The sequence below is a fragment of the Scophthalmus maximus genome, chromosome 5, assembly GCF_022379125.1.
Source record: "Scophthalmus maximus strain ysfricsl-2021 chromosome 5, ASM2237912v1, whole genome shotgun sequence".
In the NCBI taxonomy this organism is placed as follows: Eukaryota; Metazoa; Chordata; class Actinopteri; order Pleuronectiformes; family Scophthalmidae; genus Scophthalmus; species Scophthalmus maximus.
This window is the reverse complement of record NC_061519.1, coordinates 16,790,850-16,812,043: the sequence shown is the minus strand read 5'-3', so window position 1 is coordinate 16,812,043 and position 21,194 is coordinate 16,790,850. Positions and strand designations below refer to the sequence as shown.

General features: G+C 40.3%; 1 protein-coding gene across 1 annotated transcript in view; it reads left to right on the top strand.

Annotated features, from left to right (window-relative positions):
• Positions 1–2,317: 2,317 nt before the first annotated feature.
• The window catches only part of eif2b3 (eukaryotic translation initiation factor 2B, subunit 3 gamma), a 28,721-nt gene continuing 9,844 nt past the window's right edge, over positions 2,318–21,194 (top strand). Inside the window, exons 1-6 of the mRNA XM_035633496.2 lie at positions 2,318–2,650; positions 3,334–3,499; positions 4,950–5,104; positions 10,181–10,340; positions 11,392–11,503; positions 18,370–18,459. Coding sequence (XP_035489389.1) covers positions 3,352–3,499; positions 4,950–5,104; positions 10,181–10,340; positions 11,392–11,503; positions 18,370–18,459 — 665 coding nt within the window. The 5' untranslated portion in view covers positions 2,318–2,650; positions 3,334–3,351. The remainder of the gene's footprint in view (positions 2,651–3,333; positions 3,500–4,949; positions 5,105–10,180; positions 10,341–11,391; positions 11,504–18,369; positions 18,460–21,194) is intronic.

The following is a 21,194-nucleotide window of genomic DNA, read 5'->3' as shown; positions in this document are numbered from 1 at the left end:
GGTAGTCAGTTCTTATACTTAAAATAATAGTTCAACAAATCATTATCCTTTTTCTTTCCAAAAATGAGATTACAGAAAAGAGCACAAGCTGAAAGTATAGAGTTGAGTGGCCGGGGTGGCTCAGTGGATAGAGCAGGCACACATCTACTACGAGGTTTATGCCTCGACGCAGAGGTCCAGGGTTGGAATCCGACCTGTGACGATTTCCTGCATGTCTTCCCCCCTCTCTCTCCCCTTTCTCACCTAGCTGTCCTGTCAAATTAAAGACGGAAAAAGACCCAAAAAATAATCAAGTATAGAGTTGTAATTGGGACACTGTCAGCTTAACATGAAAATTGGCTACAAAGAAAGTTTTGCATGGGTGCATTTAGTCCGACACAAGAACTTGTCTTTGTTGAGCAACTTGTTCACTTCGGTATTGTGTAAATCTCCTCTTAGTAAACATTAATGCTATAGCTCCTGCTGAGTTACCGCACAGCACAATGGTATTTACCTTGTGGATATTTGAAATTCTTGGGTCAAGGCCAAAGACCTGTTTGTTAGGTCCCAATGACCTTGACCTTTGACCCTTGCCCACCTAATTTTAATCAGTTCATCATTGAGTCCAAGTGTTTGTGCCAAATATGACGAAATTTCCTCAACGTGTTCCTGAGATCGTGTGCTCACGGACACATATGAAGGGATGGACAGACAAAAGTTGAAAACATAATGCCTCTGGCCATGACTGTCGCTGGTGCAAAAGCATAAACATTATTATTTTTGATAAATTTTAATTCACCATCTAAAATAAGAGACCATGCAATGGGTGCCACAAACTGTGCAAAAAGTTGTTAAAGTGAAATCTGGACCCGATCTTTGAGTTAAAGCGGAACCGATTTTAAAAACAAATATTTTACCATGGTTCAAACTCCTCACCATGTGGGAAAAGGGTTGAATCATCAAGTCTGAGTAAATAACTTTATGAAGTCATCTGGTTTAACTTGGCTTGGGCTTACAGATGACAAGGTTTTGAGTTTAGATGATGTGGATCCACTGAAACAATGCTATTGATTGCAATATATAGGATCCAAAGTTTTATGAGCCTGACCTACACTACCGCTGTCACTTCTGTCTCATGTATGTAAGAATCTGTCTCTTTGCATTTGTCTTTCATGCACACATACTTATTTCCCCCTCTTTCTTTTGCTCTACTCTTTGATCACTCCTCCTGCAGCTGTTTGCCTCCTCTCTCTTCATCCTCACCTCTGTTATTGTCTCCCAAATTACTTGAAGATCCCTTTTCCAGGAACCTCCAGTCTCTCAAACATAATTTCAATTCCTCCCAACTTCAACATTTCATTAGTCCAGGCTTTCCCCTTCCATTTTTATTAATTACTGGCATTCAGACAACAACAGACAGAGCTGCTCATTTGTCTCTGTCTCTCTTCTTTCTTTCTCCTCCTTCACTCCTTTCTCTCGCTCTTCTGGTTTCGAGCGAGCAGCAACGAGCAGTCAAGCTCATCTCCTGGCCAGAGCAAACAAAACCAGAGCCACATTCCCCGAGCTCAATTTGCTGTTACGTCTCAGCTCTGTGAATTGGGAGTTTTCAAGCTTGAAGTCTGGAGGAGTAGGTGGGTGGCTTCTGGCTGCTAATCTGTTCACACCACTTTTTGTGTGCGTGGACCCAAGGAATTGCGTATGGTCAAAAGGGGAAACAATGAATGTGTATTTAAAGTTTTTATTATGTTTATTGGTTGTCCTTTGATTGCAGAGAGAAACTGACAACACTATTCAACACTGGCATCAACAACAATCCCAAAACTCTTAAAAGTCATTCGCATTTCACTCCCAGTCTGCAGCACAGAATACAATATCGTTTACATTTTTAATGCCATTATGGTCATGTTTCAACTGATGATAGATCTTCCGTATAATAACTGGTTGGTGGTGATTTTAACAACTGACAACTGGGTTGGTGATGACTTGTGTGACTGTAAGATAATTCATGTTTGAAATGAAACTGTTATTTCATAATATTTCATGTGAGGTTATGTGGTTCATTGTTGTTTTCTTTTCATGTAATTTTACTTCATTCCTTCGTTGATCAACTTGTAGGCACTTCACAGTCAATAACAATTGTGCCTCTGTTTTATTTGTTTTGAGCTCCTTCTTTTCTAAATTGTGTACATTTTTACTATGGTGAATGAATTATTACTTTACGTTGAAATATATGTAATCTTTATTTCATTCATTCATTCATTCATTCACTTACCTGACTTCTCTTCTCTTCTCTTCTCTTCTCTCCTCGTCTCTTCCGTAGGAACCTTTGTACGAAAGGAAGTGGTTTTCCACACGGACGTATTTCACTGAAAGCACACAGGTGTCATCATCCAGATGCTAGCCGTTAGCTTCTTGTACTCAAACTCTAGCCCACAGCTCGGCAGGTGACTAAACTTCTGTCACTGCCGCTGTTCCCGGTGGGTGTTTGCTCTTCAGAGGACGCGGTGTCCGGCGGTTCTTCGAACTGTCCTTAAAGCAGCCGTATCGTTTTGTTGTCCTGTGCTAATCGTTAGCCAACTGCTAACAAGTGTGTCACAGCATCGGAGTTACATGCGTCTGTGACCATCTTCCAGCGGCAGCCGATCCACGGGGACCAAGGAGCCTCTGACAGGTACATTCGGACTCATTTTTCAACCTCTGAGCGAGATTAGTTGGCCTTAGTGTGTCTGTCATGTCGTGGGCTAGCAGTGTCAGTGTCAGCCGTGGTCACTGAGTTCGTCACGTGCCAGACTTTGACACAACTCCTGACAGAACTGCTAAGACAAACAATATTGCTTATTGCCATACGTGTCATATATGCGAAATGGAGCTTGCTTGCTTGCACAGTCTGGTCTGATTCTGCTCAATGTGCTGCTACTTTGTTAGTAACTGCACTGTGTTGCGATGTGTGTGTTATCATAAACACGTGCTGTGTTGACAGAATACATATTGTCTGGTTATACATAAGGAATGCACACTTTTACTTACTGTATTCACTATGAAGGACTTCCAACACTACAAAGAACAGTTTGTTCTCGGAAATCAGTCACAATACCAAAAGTGTTTTATACTAACTCATAAAATACTCAAAGAGCGGGTTTACTTTTTTTTTCAAATCAATCGTAAAACAATCATCAGTTTGTTTGCTGTTCTGTAAACCCACTGTTCACACTGACCGTTAAAAAAAAAATCCCGTCCTTGTGAAATGGAAGTGCAAGTTATAGGAGACAATATCTGCATTGACCTTTCACAGCTCATGTCCACACACTCCAGACTAAAGATCTCTTAATCTATTTGTTTGTGCCAATCTCTTAGCCACCCCCGGCAGATATCATGGAGCTCCAAGCGGTGCTGATGGCGGCCGGAGGGGGCTCCCGCATGACTGATCTGACATTCAACAACCCCAAGCCTATGTTGCCCGTTGGCAACAAGCCCCTCGTGTGGTATCCCCTCAACCTGCTGGAAAGGGTGGGGTTTGAAGGTAAGGGCAGGAATTTTCATTACACTACTACGGAACGACTACATCTATAATCCCTGTTGTTGCAAGCCCTGTCACATTTGCTGAATGTTGTATTATTGAATGTTATCTGCTCCACTAAGGTAAACACTGTAAAACAAAACTACAGTACGCTATCCTTGCACATCTATAATGATGTTTTGGTTTCAAATGTTTGGGCATGTGCACCGTGACCTTGATGAACATACTTTGAATCACTAACAACAGTAAACATGTGATTTGTATTATGAATTATTTAATATTTTTATAGTTTTGAGCTGATGAACTTAAGTTGGTATTTTGTCCAGACACAGGACAAGATAAATAAAGTGTACAACAAACAACACAAGCTGCAACGGAAGTCAGCACAATACAAATATCTACTTACTATCTACCTTCATTTAATAACCCCAAAAATTAAATGAAAGTGTTTAACAATTTATGTTTATATATATATATATCTGCAAAGAATGTTAACAATCCCTAGTTAATTATTTTTTATTGTTTCGATAAGTGTAAAACATTCAGCAACAACTACTTACATGCTTACATCATGCAAATTGCTCTAGATTTTAATAACAAGACTAACTATAAGTCTTTATTCCACTCATAGTGAGTGCATAGCGAGAACGCGAGGAAATTGCCTCAAGCAACATGGAGTTGCTCCTTTCGCTGCCTAAATCTATTAAATTTACAACAGTGCTGCTTTTTTCGAGTTGTACTTTTACCAGCATGTCAGCACATCATCAGCCATTGTCAGGTGTGCATTCCCTGTCTAGATTTCCTGTCCAGACTTTCGCCTCTTGCTCTGCAGCTTGCAGTGGCTCCAGAAACTCTGGGCTTATAAAGGGATTTGTTGTAGTGTACCGTTTTTGCCAGTAAACAGGGCTGTTCCTTATAAAAGCCTGTAGGTCCTCGCTAGCCTAAATAAAACTGGCTTTCTATACATAATCATCCTGTGTGGCCAGTAGTTTACTGTGTGCTGCCAGCTAGCCAAAGCTCTGCAATTAGGTTTTACTAGGCTGACACAGCTAGAGTGAACAAATGCCCGCTAGAAAACACACAACGCTATTTATACTAGATGGATGTCTATGTTTTAAATTCATAAAGTGGTCTAATAATGTTATTGCCAACTTGACCATGATTTAAGGTCAATCAAATACAGTAGATATTTAATGAGGACTAGTCTCCTTGTTGCTGGTCATCTTTGCACTGATTCAGTCTTTTGTTTTGCCTATAATGTTCTCAGCTTTATAAAGACATGAGTATAGACTAATAGGTCCTGGTGAACTTTTTCAGTCTTTGAACGATGAGTAAGAAAAGTTGTTCCAGTGTTACCATTTTTCTTTTGAAATGTCAAAACCATCATAACAGCTTGTGTTTGTTATCTACTGTATAATAATGTCTAAATATTAGTGTTTAACTGTGTTTTCAGAGGTGATAGTGATCACCACCAAAGAGGTCAACAAGATGATGAGCACAGACCCTAAAATAAAGGATGTGAAGATAAAACTGGATGTGGTTTGTATCCAGGAAGACGGAGACATGGGCACCGCAGACGCTCTCAGACACATCCATCAGAAGATCAAGGTGTGTCCCTTTTTTTTTTTAAATTATCCTTTGTTGTCAGAGTCATGTCTGTCAAACTAATTTCCCACAAACTGAAAATATTTCAAGGTTTAAACATTAATTTTTTTCAATTTACATAGTCTGTAGTTTCAGATGTAGTAAACTTACTATTACATACATTTAAAAAGACAAGTAACCAAACAAGGAGTTGTTATTGTTGTTGTTGTTTTAAGGGGGGCAAATGGAGAACGTGCAGTTTCCATTGCCCCACTGCATATACAAAAATAATTTACAATGTATGGTATCATTTTGTTTTTATAGATAATGACATTTTACACAGGTATCGGTAATCATTAGGAAAATAGAATAACCTAATCTGTATATTGTCTGGTCTGTTTATTGTTTCCAATCAAATGCAGCCAGGCTATGTATTGCCATATATAAAACAATTTTAAAATTTGCATCAACTGATAAACCAAACTGATAAACCAAACACAGATATTCTTTTTGGAGTATTGCTTTACCGTGTCGTGCAGGGGAGAGACAAACAATACATGAAATGCCCTACAATTAACACTGTAATGTAAGCCAGTGTTTTGAAATGAAAGGGGCTGCTTTCTTGTGTATGATGTCAACTCTGTACAAAGAAAGGTTTTGAAGGATTGGAGGTAAGGGAGGAAAATGATAAAGATTGTGGGGGAGGTTGAGATGGGTGTTATGTGTGCTGCTGGGCGACCGCTCATCCGTGGCTTTCCCTCCCCCGGATGGCCAAGGCTGCTGAAGTGCCTCATTTCACCTTTTTTAAATACACACAAACATGCGCAGGCACACACATTTACACATGCTGACATGGTATCCATGACCCCTAACCCCAATTTCCAGACCCCCGCTGTATCCTGCCTGCTGATCCCTCCATCCCTTCCCTCATCCGATTCTTTCTAAACAGATGAGGTCATGGTTAAGACTCAAACTCCCTGTGCTGCCAGTTTACCCAGTGCACCATTTACTCTCATCCTGTAGTCATGCACATCTGGGCAACATTTGTATTTGGGTATAAGTCGTCCCTCTGTGTATGCCATGGTTCTGACTGGCCTCCTGTGACCATTAAAACATGTCTTTATGAGGCTCTGTTTGAATGTTGATGTGTTACCAAAGCAATGGCTCTCGTTTATTGTTTGGCTATCAGGGAGTTTCATATAGTTGGCTTGGTGTTGTTCAGAACTGTACATTATACCATGTCATTTCTTTCTCCTAAATTGTTAGGTGTAGGGGGGGTCTTTATTTACTTGCCAAATCTCAGTTTTTGGCATTTTTCCACTTTCACACCTACATTGTTTGGTCAGACCTTCTGACTTTTCTGTTTATTTCAAACCAAAATAGTAGGTGTGAAAGGTGCCTGAACAGTCTGAACCAAAAAAGCTTGTTCAGGATCAAACTGAACCTTGGCTTGCTTAGTTTGCAGCGTGAAAACATTTGTTTGGATAGTTTGGACTTTTGGAGCAATTGCAGCGAGTTGAGTCAGCATAAAACAATAGCAGAAAAAAATAAGCGGAAGAGAAGCAAGAATGAGTCGTGGTACCAAATGGGGGGGAAGAGGAGACAAAATAGTCAATTGCAATTTTTCGTAGGATTGAAGCACGCCCGTCTACAAACCAATCGATGTCTGGTATAGGTAGACGCAGCCCACATAGGTGATGATGACAGGATGTACGTTTGTCTTACAAAATTCTTTATTGCACTCACTGAATTGTAATGTGAAAAAAAAAAACTTACCGGATTAAATGTATGCTTGTAGCTTGATATTATTTATTCATTGTCAGGTTCTTATTAGTGCATTGCAATGTTGTCTTTTTTCCTAATAATTTGAGGTTACTGCAAACGTTAAAAAAACATTTTGCAAAATCAGCCAGCTTTGCTTTTGAAACAGAGTAACCAAAGACTCAAAATGCCAAATTTGTTGTGACACGTGAGTTTAATGTTTTCTCTCTTTTTCCCTTTGGCATTTGAATTGGTCTGTACAGATTCGCATTATACTCTTCACCCAAGAGTTCTTTCACAGATGCATAGTGTAACTACACACACACACACACACACACACACACACACACACACACACACACACACACTTAAATAGGACTAGCTCCAGCATGCTCCCATTGAGAATAGTCAGGTTCCTAATCCTTTGAGCAGCCTGCTAGATTAGGGGCATTGAGTTACACACACGCACACACACACACACACACACACACACACACACACACACACACACACACACCGGAGGGTGATGATTGAAGAGCCGTAACCATGGCCTGCCAAATCCCAGCACGGAGATCACTCAAACTGTCAAACCGATGCATGAGTACAGTATAGACACACTCACACAATCACTCATCTCTTTACACAAACAGCCTCCAATGAGGGGATTTGGTGTATCCTATCAAACAAAATGCTTACAGGAATTGGTGTACACAGTAGGTCACTCCTCTTGATTGCTGAAAAGAGAGATTACAAGCAGCATATTTTATTTTGTTCACTCTTCAAACAGTGATGTTCCACAAAAGTGGACGGATATGCCTGATTATTGCTTAGCTCTTTCACAATAATCCAAACTAGTGAAAGGAATACTTTATGTGCTCTTTTTTTGCTTTGTATGCTTGGAGCCCCTTTTGACCTATGTATTATCACTCACACTTGGATCACTTGGCAGAATGTGTCTGTGCAGGCCAAAAGAGCTATATATACATTGGCGTTGCTGATTCAAAGGTTCACCTTCAGACTAAATGTGTTAGTCAGTTTGTAAAGCACAGGATAAAAGGTGAAGAGAGACAGAGGAGTGAGAGATTGAGCTGAGGGTTTTCACGAGAGGGACACAGTAAACATACTTATATGAGAGATCCTTTGTATTTCTTTCCCTCTTTTAAAAATCTTTTCTTCCCTCCATCCCGCAACATACAACAGTTCAGACTTCATATTCGAAGGAATTCCAACTTAATCCAGGACACGGTTCGGGCAGTCCATTTTGAAACTAGCCCTTAAGGCTTTTAGCCCACAGTGATATGACCTGTGTTTAATAGTAAGTATTTTTCTGCATGGACAGACTAGTCAAGGCTTCTGTATTCATCAAACCTACAGTTAATTGCCAGTATGTTTAGACTGTTCCAAGCTTTCAGACAAAGTTGGAAAAAACAAATCTTAATGAAATCCTTTTTTTAAATCTTAATTTAAGAATAAAGTTTTTGCTATTTTCTGATGGGGTTTTTTTCAAGACCAAACATTATTTGATTAATGAAAAAAAGAATGTGTAAATTAATTGGTAATGGCATTAATCTTCTTTAGAGGAGATGAGGACACTCATACTCAACACCTACCAGCTCTTTAGAGTTTTCTTATTCATGATCGAACGGTATGATATTATCTTGACGTCACTATAAAGTTCGAAGATGACGTCATATAGTGTAGTAATGCATTGACTTTGGAATTGTCATGAGGACATCATTATGGAATGCCATTGTAAAGTGTAGTATTTTGCGTGCAGGGCATACATCGCTCCTTCGATGCGAAATGAAGTCAGTTACCAGTGGGACGTTAATGTGCGTGTGTGTGTGTCTCGGTGTCTATGTTTGCGTTCATGCCCCTGTATCGGTGTGTGGTCCTGACCTGTCCAGAGATTCTGGCTGTTGAAAGGCCAAAGTGTCTCTGTCTCTCCAGCTGACTCCACTCTGCTGCCGCCTGAGTTGAGTGCCTGTGTGTGGGGATTGTGCAGGCCCTGAGCATGTGTGTGTGTGTGTGTGTGTGTGTGCGCGCATGTGCATGTGCATGCGCATACTTGTGTGTTCTGTTTCTGAACATGTGTGCGAGCTTGTCTGTGTGATAGAAGGAGAGGAGTGTTGAAAGGTCTCGGTGTCAGCAGATCTCCCACAGACACCTCCAGCTTTGCTGTGGCAGCTTCCTGTCGCCATGTCCAGACCAGGTTGTACTCAGAGTTACCTCTGGGTCAACTGCATGACCCTTGACCCCAATGATACCACCCCCCTTTGACAAAACAACCAGACATACAAAACTCAACTCGACTGCTTAACATTTAAAAACAGTTCACATCATTAACAAATTGAAGTGAGTTCTTTCAGGCCTGTTAGCATTGCCAAACATCAGTATGTTTTTGATGACCTGCATGTAGATTTATGTGATTTAGTGATCACGTTTTCGCTTCTTTTTTTTTTTTTAATCACAAGCACAGATTGACTATCCATCTTTTCTTTTTATATACTTCCAATTAATTTTCCCTTTTCCTTCTGTTCCTGTTTCCTTCTTCGCTCATGTGCTCTTCTTCCTCCTTAAATACTGCCACTCCCCTCTCACACTCGTTCTTTTTTTCCTCTCTCTCTCCATCACAGACAGAGTAAAGATGTCTCTGTCATTAAGGTTGCTAGTGCTAATGGTGGGATTAGTCCTTATGCTGACAGCCTTCATCACAGGGCAGACAGATGGATGCCACACACACACACACACACACACACACACACACACACACACACAAATGTTGGGGCACCCATATACAAATGCAGATAGACACATGCAGACATGTAACATAGCTAGCATGATATAAGTTCCGTACTCCGATTGTTGATGGTCGAGTAAGAACAGTCGAGTGTCGAAAATAACACAGTCCGATATCTCGTGTCATGAGGTGTTTATGTGAAGCATTGTTGCCACATGTATAGTCTGCATGCTGAGATGACTGTCATGAGTGAGCAGAGCTTACTTTATAAATATGACTCGCCCTTCAAACTACAAACTTCTGTGTCTTTTTGGGTTTAGGGTTGACAATAGAAATGTCTTAAAAATCACAACCGGTGGTGAGATTCTGTTCCAAAATAGAGCACACTACCCAGAAAGCTCTCTTTAAAAGCCTGACATTGCTGCATTTGGTGAGACAATCATAACCATATCAAACAACAGCACACCCAGTTTGTTATTCTACGGTCATAGAGTCATATCTGACTATTACACGGTGAAGTAAATAGGCTGGTTTGGAAATTGCCCTCATTTTGCCTTTTTCTTGTCAACCTCCCTTTTCTTGTCAACCTCCCTCCTCAGTCAGACATCCTGGTGGTGAGCTGTGACCTGATAACAGATGTGGCGCTTCACGAGGTGGTTGATCTGTTCAGAGCCCACAATGCAACAGTGGCCATGCTAATGAGCAAAGCACACGAATTCACAGAGATAGTCCCCGGCCAGAAGGGGAAGAAAAAGACAGGTAATGGGGTGTTTCATGAAAAAAGGATAAAACTCTGTATACTAAAGATTTGACACTTATGGTGTGATTCTGAGTAGGGCTGAACAATCAATCGCATTTGCGATTATATCGCGATATGATAAAACGGAATTTTCTAATTGCAAGGGGCGCGATTACACAGGTCACGTGATACGCGAGCGGGTGGAGCGCTCGGTGCAAAGAAAAAAACAGCAGTCACGCTGCACTTTAACCTGCTGCGCAATGTCCTAAAGCTCGACAAAACAGTCAGAAAATGATTCAGCGGAGACTTTAGTGTCGAAGAGGAGCAGCACGTCGGCTGTGTGGAAGTTCCTTGGTTTTAAAAACCAGGATGGTGCGCAGCGTCAGGTGTTGTGCAGAACATGCCGTGCTACCGTAGCTACTTCACGGGGGAACACCACCAACCTGTATCAGCGCTTGACACAGCACCACAGCCACCGCCGTGGTTGTTGGACGTACACCGCGGCACATCAGTGACAGTAGTGACGAACACAGAACCATACGAGAGTTGTTTGAGACTGTTACTCCGTATGAAAATGTCTCACGTGGCACCGTGAGGTGACGAACACCACGACTATTCCCTCGTTAAAGAGACAGACTGCTAACAGAGAGAGAGCTCTCTCCCCTTCTCCTCTTCAACACATCTTGCTCTCTGTCAGTTTGTGTGTGTGTGTGTGTGTGTGTGTGTGCGCGTGCCTGCTAATTATAATCGCAAATCGAATCGCAATCCCAATATCTGTTAAAAAAAATCGCGATTCGGTATTTTCCCCAAATTGTTCAGCCGTAATTCTGAGACATTATATGATGTATGGTTGTTGCTGATGCAGTGTTGCTCATTCAATGGATATTTTAAACATATTTCTATGCAATTGTTAAATCTTTTTTGGATCTCACACAATTCCCTAGTCCCAAATGTTGCAATTACTGTTCTGTTATCTATAAGAAACGCAAATTCACTACAGGAAATTGTTACACTTCTTGGTAATGTCTCTTATGATTTGGTAAACACTATGTTTTGTGCATTATTTTCCAGCTGAGCAGAGAGACTTTGTTGGTGTGGATCAGTCCAGTAAAAGGCTGCTGTTCATGGCCAACGAGGCAGATCTGGAGGACGGGCTGTCGATTAGGAAGTCCATCATGAGGAAGTAAGTAATTTCGACAAAGGGAAAGTAATGAATGAGCAGCTCTTCGATCTTATTAAACTTTTTTTCACTTTCATCAAACTGTTCTCTACACTGTTTATTGATCTAGTTATTTAACAGAACTTTTCAATGTTCTTTTTTTGTCTTTTAAAAAATATATTAATAACAGAATTAGCCTCACTTATTTTATCATATGTGCTGAAAATAAATGAACATGCTGCAGCTCCTAAATCCCTAAATCCGACTGCTCTCAGTGATCTGAAACTCAAACCTGTTAATTGCTTGGGTTCCGATGATTTCCTGACCGTTTCAGATTGAATTTATGAACGCACCCATAACAGTCAGTACAATTTGGTTAACTGAGTGTGTGTGGGCTCCAGGCTGCTAGCACACATAACATACCTGGGGCAACAAACAGATGAGCTAAGCACTAGGCAGTCGAACACTGTGCATTTCTCCTCCTGTGTGCGATGGACTTCTGCCAGATGTCTCGACAGATTGCTTGTGTGTCCGCCCTCACCTGCAAAGATGGGTAGCAGATGTGGCAATGAGAATTGTCAGCATTGACTCTAGTGAAGTTAGATCTCTCCACCATTGTCACTAAGAGGTGTGTGTGTGTGTGTTTGCGTGCATGGACTTCCTTTGCTTTGAACACAGGCTCCATGACAGTACCTTCTGGATTGGGAATACCAAAAATACATCATAGTCTTAATCTTAGTCACACTCTTAATGTGCAAAATAACTTTTATATAGCAATAATAAATGGGAAATCTATTTTCTACAGTACTGAGAGCAGAACCGGTCATGTCTGCACTTCCTAACGCTACGGTCATTAATAATTTAGCCCCAGGGCTCGTTTAATACCCAGTTTAGATTCCAATCCCTAGTAAATTTGATGTGATTGTTTGGGGTTTGATGATAAATCTGTTCCGTACATCTGTGGATTCTTAGCCTCAGCAGTGCAGATGTTTAGGTTTCTAATCAGAGGCGGTGCGTTTCAAGGCTGTGGGTTCTGCGGCGGGTGTGAGGGATTTTTGTAACAGGAAGAGTCCTCTAGGTAGGTTTTCGTTTCTGAGTCCCAAAATGCATGTCCGTGTGAGAACTGGTGTTTTGGGAGCTCGTAAATACTTCATGGAGCCAAAGCCACTGTAAATTCTGGCCAATAAGAGGGGGGCCTGAGCAGCTGCTTGCATGCTCCCCTCGTTTGCGTGTGTCTGTATCTATATACATAGACTGTGTACGATATATACTGTCATTTTGACACACAGAAATGCTTATATGAACACATACAGAAACACATTACACAGCCATGTTGATGGAGAGAGAACACTCACACGTTGTCACAGTGTTATGGAAACACATGGGGCCCACAGCTAAACATTTATAACTGACATTGAAAGACGTATAACCTCTAAATCACAGATGATCATTTATGCACACACAAGTCACACGACCACACAAAACAGTCATTCTTTTTTTAAGTCCATCAACGTACAGTATCACCTCAGGTAAAAAACACAATAAATCCCAGAGTTCTGGATATTTATGACCCACCAGTTGGTAATTTTACAAGATTTGACTGTTTTTCACATCAGTACCACCAAAGTTCACAACACAGATATACACAGGTTCCTTCATTTTTAATGGGTTTTTTTAGGATACTGAGGCGAATGTTACGTGTGCAAACGTATTTATTTGATCACGACTTTCTTTGACACTTACACAACTTTTGAACCTTCTCAAAAAACTTTTTTTTCAAATTAAACTTGAACTTTTGTAACATCAGCACTTTTAGTGCTAGTGATAGTTTTGTGTAGACTCTTCTCAGGTCAATCCAATGTTTAGACATAAAATATTTTATGTATTATTCTAATTATACCTCAATCAAAAGTATCTGTTTAATCAAGTAAATCCTTGACCCTCTGAGCATGTTTAAGCCATTTCCCCTCTTCTTTTCATTATATTAGCCACCGATCACTTATTATGAGCATTCTTCCATGCATCCATCCATCCTCAATTCTTCTTTAAACGTAGTCGTGGGTAATTTCTTCCCCACACCTTCGCTACGGTTTTCACATGGTTTAGGTGCATCTGGGCAAAATATCCTGCACATGTGAAATCGTCTGACCTGGAAATCTTTTTCAACGGTGTGAAGTGACTCCAGCCGAGCTTCCCCTCGTACATTACAGTTTCTCTGCCTGTCAGAATCTTGTCGACTCAGGCCTAGATAAGTGGTTAACTTTTGGATCATGAGAAAGAAAGAACAAAGTTTGTGTTAAGGTAGTGTCATTAATTATAGTCAGAATTATAACCCCAGCATTAAGTGCCTTTACTAACCTAACACTAAAACTTTTTCAAAGTTGATAAATACAGCCAACTAGGTCAACTGTGGATATTTGGATCACATGTGTGAGAAGCATATCTTTACTGCGGTGACCTTTAAGATATTGGACCTGGAGTCTGTTTGCATCTGTTACCAATGATGGAAGAAGACACTGGAGCTAAAACCCAATCAACACAAAGGCCACGTCCGGTACCTTCCAAAAATGTAATAATTTCCACTGCAAAGTACAACAGAACAGATGGAAAACGTTTTACTTTACTGCACAAATTATGATTATGTTCTACTCGTTTTTTACTAGACCTTGTACTAAATATAATAAGTGAAAGCTCCTGGTGTAAACTGGAACCGGACATTCAGAAGTTGGTGATCATTATTTATTCACTCATATACCTTGTTTGGAGCATTTGTTTTGTTTGTTTTATGTGGTGTGTATCTGGTTTTGAATACATTTTTATTTCAACATTTGAAATGATTAGTCAATTAATTGATCAGTAGGTTGGCAGAAAATTCATCTCAATATTTTGATGATTGATTGTTGTCAATCATGCTGATCCAGCTTCTCAGATGTGAGTAATGCTGCTTTAATCTGTTTTATTATCATCATTATATATTTATATATAAGGATTATGTATATTGTTGTATTTAGAATTGCTGCTCCTGACATGCAGTCTCTGATTGTTTGTTGACAAAAAAATGGTATGGGAAACTGGGATTCTTTTTTTTATTGTTACTATTTTTTGACAGTTTATAAAAAAAACACAATAAAATATTATAATATTGTAGTATTTGAGTATCTATGATCTCACTGAATGTGGAGGTTGTGTCAGTTTTCGAGCGTAGCCCAACCACACCAGCAGTGCCATGTGCTTTCAAGCCTTAAAATGCAGGTTCAGATATGTGAGTCAACTCAATTAAGGAAGTATCTGTTAGACTAGCATGGTATTAAGGGAATCACACACATTTTATTTTGGAGGCAATAGTTGAATGTCCTAAATAAGTCCTAAGCCCTTCAACCCTGTTGGATCTGTAGTGGAAACCTGACTAATGAGGGTATAAACAGTCGTTCTGCTGCGTCTGAGTCATCGTCCGCTGTGGGATTTTGGTTGTAACTAAATAAGACATTATACTGCGTGTGTTTGTGTGCGTTTGAGAGTAAAAGAGATGTGACTCCTCTCTCCCACTGAGGACTTTAGTGGTACTTAAGTAGTCAATCATTAATCCAAGGGTTGAGTCATCCTTGCCTGCAGAGGCAGTAAATTCCTGCTCCGCTTGAAACCGAGCTCTGCAGCACTCGCAGCAACCAGAAATCACATGATGCTGCTGTTAGGAAAGGCAAGATGTTTACCCTTGTTTGGGAAATGCAAGATGTTTGTTGGGGCGGGATTCTGCCAAAAAAGTGTATCTAATGAATTAGCATGTGGCCAGCGCTCAGTGTTTTGAATCAGAAAGGCTACAACCCTCACACACGGAGTGAAATGTTCAAGGTCCCAAACAGTCAGTATGAGAAACATATAAACTGAGTTTAGGATTAAACGAGTGTCTGGATTTGGGGTTTTAAAGAAGAATACATTTATGATTGTATCCCGGGTTATGCCATTATGAAAAGAAATACATAAGACAAAGTAAAACATTGTGTTTTATGTTGTGGTCTATTTTGGTTTGTTTAGGCCGATGATAGAGGTAGATATGTTGAATTAAAACCTGTGGATGAAAGTAATCACTTGGTCACCTTGGTCATCTCAGCCAGTCACATTACACGTCCTATTCCTACCAATGTGCAAGTAACATTATTAATGTTATTAATATGAATCTTTAAATCATTTCCTTAATTGATTAATTCATTTAATGCTCTGTTCTTAAAATGGGTTGTATTATCAGACAAACAGTCTAAAATCCAAACACATTTAGTTCACGTTCAAATAATGTATAAATAACTTTTTTAAGTCAAACAAATCTGACATTGGAACAAATACATGCTTTTGCAATGAAAACACACATTTCACCATCAGGGAAATACACTGGTCCTGCTTGCGCCAGTTTTTGTGCTACTATGTAATCGGAGCCCAACAGGTTACCCTCATGTTTCTGAAGAAGAAAATCAAGAAGTCCTTTACATCCTCTCTGCCTTTTTTTGACTGTTTACAGAGGCACCTGTTTCTACACTTGCTGTCACTCTTATTCACTCACTCACTAATTCAAAGACACATCCATTCATCCCCGTCTCTCTCTCCTGTCCACTTGCAGATGCCAAGCGTTGATGTCACACGCTGGGTGTTCCCATAAATTCCACTTTAAGCCGACAATACGCAGACACCTGCGAAAATGTTGTGTGAATAAATACATTTGACAAACACCCGCAGAGTGCGTCCGTGTGTGCACGCACATGTGTTTTTATGATTTGAATAAAATAACTGAACGCAGATGAACACACATGCAGTTTGATTTATGGCTTTCAGCATCTGGTTGTAAAATATTTGTGACCAAGCAAACCTCCTCAGTCCCTCCGTTTACACCGCATCCTGAGTGAAGAGGGCGAGTTTAGAGCAGGGGAAAGGAGAAATCTGGAAAATGGTAGAAAGAGTTTTTGATGAAAAGAGAGGAAGGAAATGTTTTATTCAAACTTAGATACTGAAATTCAGACTTTTACTGTGGTAGTTTTCCAAATCTTTAATAACTCTCATATCAACCAAGTTCCCAAGAAATGAGTCTGTCATGTTTGATCACTAGCTTTCCTTCGGTCGTGCCTCTGTGCATTACACGACATAAGAAATATCAGGCCTTACCTGGCTCAGTCTGCCCCTCCCCCTCCCCCAAACTGTTGGTACAGGCCATGGCTATCTCTCCCCTCGACAACTGCAATGCCCTTTTGGCAGGCCTCCCTTCATGCACTGTAAACGTAAAAGATGGTCCAGAATGTGGCAGCACACCTGGTGTTCCATCAGCCTAAAAGGGCACATGAACCACCAGAAGAAAACTCTGGTCACCAATGCTTGCCCTAAAGAGAGACTTTTTGCTCTGCACCCATCTACTTGTACTCAATCACACAAACTTGTGCTGCTTCTCAGCCACTCCGTTCGTTTTTTTGAGGAATGTCGTCTGGCATTGCCATCCCTTCACACAAGGCAATCACAGTCCAGACTGTTCTCATTTGTGATTCCCTGATGGTGTAATGTAATAAGAGGAACAACAGAGGAACCCGTTTGCTTGGCAAGTGCTTCTGTAACCCTCGACAACATGTATGCACCAATGGGTGAAAAATGGATAGAAATCTTTTTTTAAAAGTGGAGAATTGCCAATTTCACATGCTTCTATTCGGGGCATAAACGGTCCGACTTTACAGTCACCAGATTTTACACTCCAGCACCTTAACACATGTTGGCTCCCACTCTCAGTATTGGTCCTCGTGGATTTTATTTGTTTTAGTTGCATTTGTTTTAGTTTTTGTCATAACCCATATTGTCTGTATGTAAAATGTTAGTCCAAATTGTGTTTTCTTTTAGTTTCTATTCATTTTAATGTGGAATAATAAATCAACTCGCTCAGATCTGAGCATCACTGTGAACAGTGAGCTTCATGTCTGCCTTTAATTTACAATAAGTTACGTTATTGTTATGTGGTAATGAGACACAGACTTTTCAAATCATTGTGCTTTTACAGCTTTAAAAATCCAAATCACTGCAGCATGCTTTGAAAAAAAAAAGTGAGGGTATAAGTGATTTGTCGTAAATGGGCTAAACCATGTAAAAGCACTAGTATGGTCCTTTTAAAAACAATGCCCCCCTTGCAGTTTTTTATTATGTAATGACTGGAGGGGTAGAGGGAGAGGAGGATGGGTTGTCAGCAAGGATGAAGGGGTGACTGTGGATTTGTTTATAGAACCCAGGAGGATGAAATGGTTTTCTTTGGGTCTCGCTTCGTAAATGTCACATGTTCAAGCTCAACTGCGTGTCCATGTGTGAACACATGAGCGAATGAGTGAATGCATGCTATATGAGTGTGTGTCTGTGCGCATGTGGCCCCTCCACTCAACATAAACCTGTCTCAGACTGGCACCAGCTCTGTGGGGTGACATCTTTGGTAGCTGACGGACGACAATAGGCAGATGTCACTGTTCTCTGACTTTTATGTGAGCCTATGGCTGTGTCTGGTTTTCATCAAATTCCTGCCTATGTGCAAAGGGTTGGTACATTAAAAGAGGGTTCCGCAATTGAGAAGCAAACATAAAACAAAAAAAAACCAGCAAATGATTAAAAGAATTAAAGCAAATTGTCCTTCAAGTAGCAGCCACGGTTACTCAAGTAGCAGCCACGGTTACAATGTTAGTCAGGAAATTGGTTAATGTATGTACATTCTGATTTATCCTTTCAGTGCATCAAATATTTCTATTCTGTGTGTAACAATGTCACATAGAATCTAGTGACACAGGTCTTAATTCATCCTGTGAGTTTTTTGTGAATTAAGTTAGCTTGGTGAATCTGATTTGATATAACTTCACTCTCTCTGTGTCTTTCTCTTTTATCTGCAGACATCCCAGGATGCACCTCAAAACAGGCCTCGTCGACGCTCACCTCTACTGTCTGAAAAAAGCCGTGGTGGACTTTCTCACAGAGAACAAGTGAGTTCTTTGCTATTTTTTTGAATTCATTAACATGTAATAAGACAATGACCCCTCTCAATTTTAATTTTAGCGTCAATTCTTTTTGAAACATCAGAAAAAATTACCAGTTTATCTCTAATATGTGATCGCGGGTATTAACCAACAAACTTTCAAGTGCACACGGTCTCGTCGACGTGAACTCATTTTCACCGATAAATCTGTACTGAGGGCTAAACATGGTTACTTGGTGTGTAAGGCTTTGAAAGGTCCTGTTAGCAGGGTATTCTAGTGAGGTGTTAATTTGTTTTACTATGTGCCACTGAGGCAGGCTGTTAGGCCTTTAGCCCCTGAAGTGAGGCAGCGTCGAGTGGAGCCTCCTGTAGCTCCGCAGACTCAATATTCCCGGGTAGAATCTGAAAATCATCTGTGATGTCAGCATGCATTTAATCCTCTGCACTAAGGTGTACATTATGGTATCAGGGATAAGTGTAATGATACAGTCAGCCCGTTATTTGGTTTGATTCACAGTACAGAGCTCACAGTTTGTCAGCTTTACTAATTTTAGAGTAAAGAATGTCAGGAAACAAAATGTTCCCCTGTAAATATAAAGAACTAACTTCTCAACTTGGGTGGGCTATCATTGTTGAAACAGCTTAATAATTCCAATGGTCAATGCTGCTGTTCAGTTGCATCATTCAACCCATGATAAACTTTTTGAGGCGTCATAATTGCCAGAAGGAAGTGGAGGCGCTTCTCGTCATCACAGCAGACATCTGTCGGGGAACTCGTCCGTTCCATGCTGAGCCAAAGACACGCTGCAAAATCAGTCCGGCAATGCACTTGTGATTTTGTTGCCACTGATTTCGCAGCACCAATGCTTTGACAGAAGCTTCTAGCTTGGAACCGCCGAAAACATTTCACTCTGTATTTAAAACTCGAGACATTGTTGCATATTTGTGTCACGAAATTTAACTTGACAGTTGCCTGAAAATATTTTTAAATGTCACCTATCCATGACCATAATTGCTGCATTAACATTGGTGAACAGCGCACAGTTTGCCAAGGTGTCATATTAAAAGACTGCTGATAAAAAAACAAAAAAACAAGCATGTTCGATAACAGCTGGACTAGATCCAGATGCACTCCAGACGAAGTTGCAAGCTCAAAAACAGCATGGTGCCAAAATTCCCCCAAACAGGGTTGTGATCTGTCCTGGATGACATCTATTCTAACAATTTCTGTAAAGGGTGTCATTGAAAAGTGCGTCCTTGGCTAAAAGTGAAGATTGTTTTTTGTCTTTCATTACCCATGGTTGTTTTACAGTGTGCCCTCACCATGCTAGTTTTTAGTTCACACATGAATAAATCTAAGGCCAAGGTAGTGAACACAGATCCCACAACTATATCTGCCCACTTCTTTTTGTGGTCAAGGCGTGGGGTAACACTTGAATTGCCATAGAGATGTAGATATAAATCTCACATCATTACATCACTAACGCACCCCTCTGCCGCCGCCATATATCATCTCCCTTGTTAGATGACTCATTTCTTTCTTCATCTCTTTTCTTGCACTTCCTTTCACAGCTCCTCTGTGTCGCTTCCTTTCTCCTCCGTGCTCATTCTCTGTCTCTTGCTCAAGGAGAGAAATGGACAGAGTAACTGTTGTTTTTCTCCTGTCATTCAGATGGAAATTCTAATCTCCCTTTCAAAGAAAGCAAGAGAGGGCAAGTGGGGGGGGGGGGGGGAGAGTGGCAAACTGACTACAGCATAGAGCAAAGAAGGGGGGAAAAGATTGGGGAAATTACCTCCAGGTTTACATGGACTTGAAAGCATGGTTTAACTTTTGCATTTGTTTTAACTTAGGTGCTATTTGTCAGTATGTAGTTTTTTGAAAGCAGAACCTCCACCAAGGCTGAGCAATCCCCCACCCATATGCTGTTTCACCCAAAACTTGTATTCCCATCTCCATCTGACTTACATATTTCTAAAATGTTATGTATTTGTGAAAATATGACTCAAAATGTCAAGTTTTAAGATAAAACTCAAAATGTCAAGGTTCGCCCTATCGCGCAATGGTCAAGAATCTTTTTAAAAGATTCCTGGATCCAGACCCAAAATGTAATCAGCTGTTATCCTGGCAGAGACCCATCTTTGATAAAGATTTCGTGCAAATCCGTACTTATTTTTTTAAGTACTCCAGCTGAGGTTATAACTTATAACCCTCTGTTATTTACCATTTTTATTAGCCTTCTTCTACTGTATCTCTAAATAATAATGGTTGCTCTTACTACTTCTTTAGATCATAGTATTGATAGTACAAATACACAGCTAATTAAATGGGACCTAATTTCTAATAATGTTAAATCTATCACTTTATAAATGATTACATTACCAACACAGTAGTGCACTGTGGTGTATGTAGCTTGTATCAGTGAGTGACCTTGAACAACAGAGCTAAAATGATATATTAATTCAATCAGCATTTTTTGGCACAATTTTGTCCTTTTCCTCTCTCACAAAATAAAAATCTGAAATGGTATCCAGGCATTTGCCAAGGACAATACCAGTTTACGAGGAAGCGATTACAGCAAAAGCTTTGATTCAAGTCAGTGCAAGGTCACAGTAAATGCATGAATCACCTGAGTGTTCTTTTTTATTTTATTTTAGATGCACAACTCCCAGTGAATACAGGAAGTAGCTCACTTGCAGAGTTATTCACTTACTCAATCCTTTACCATTCCATTTATACTAACC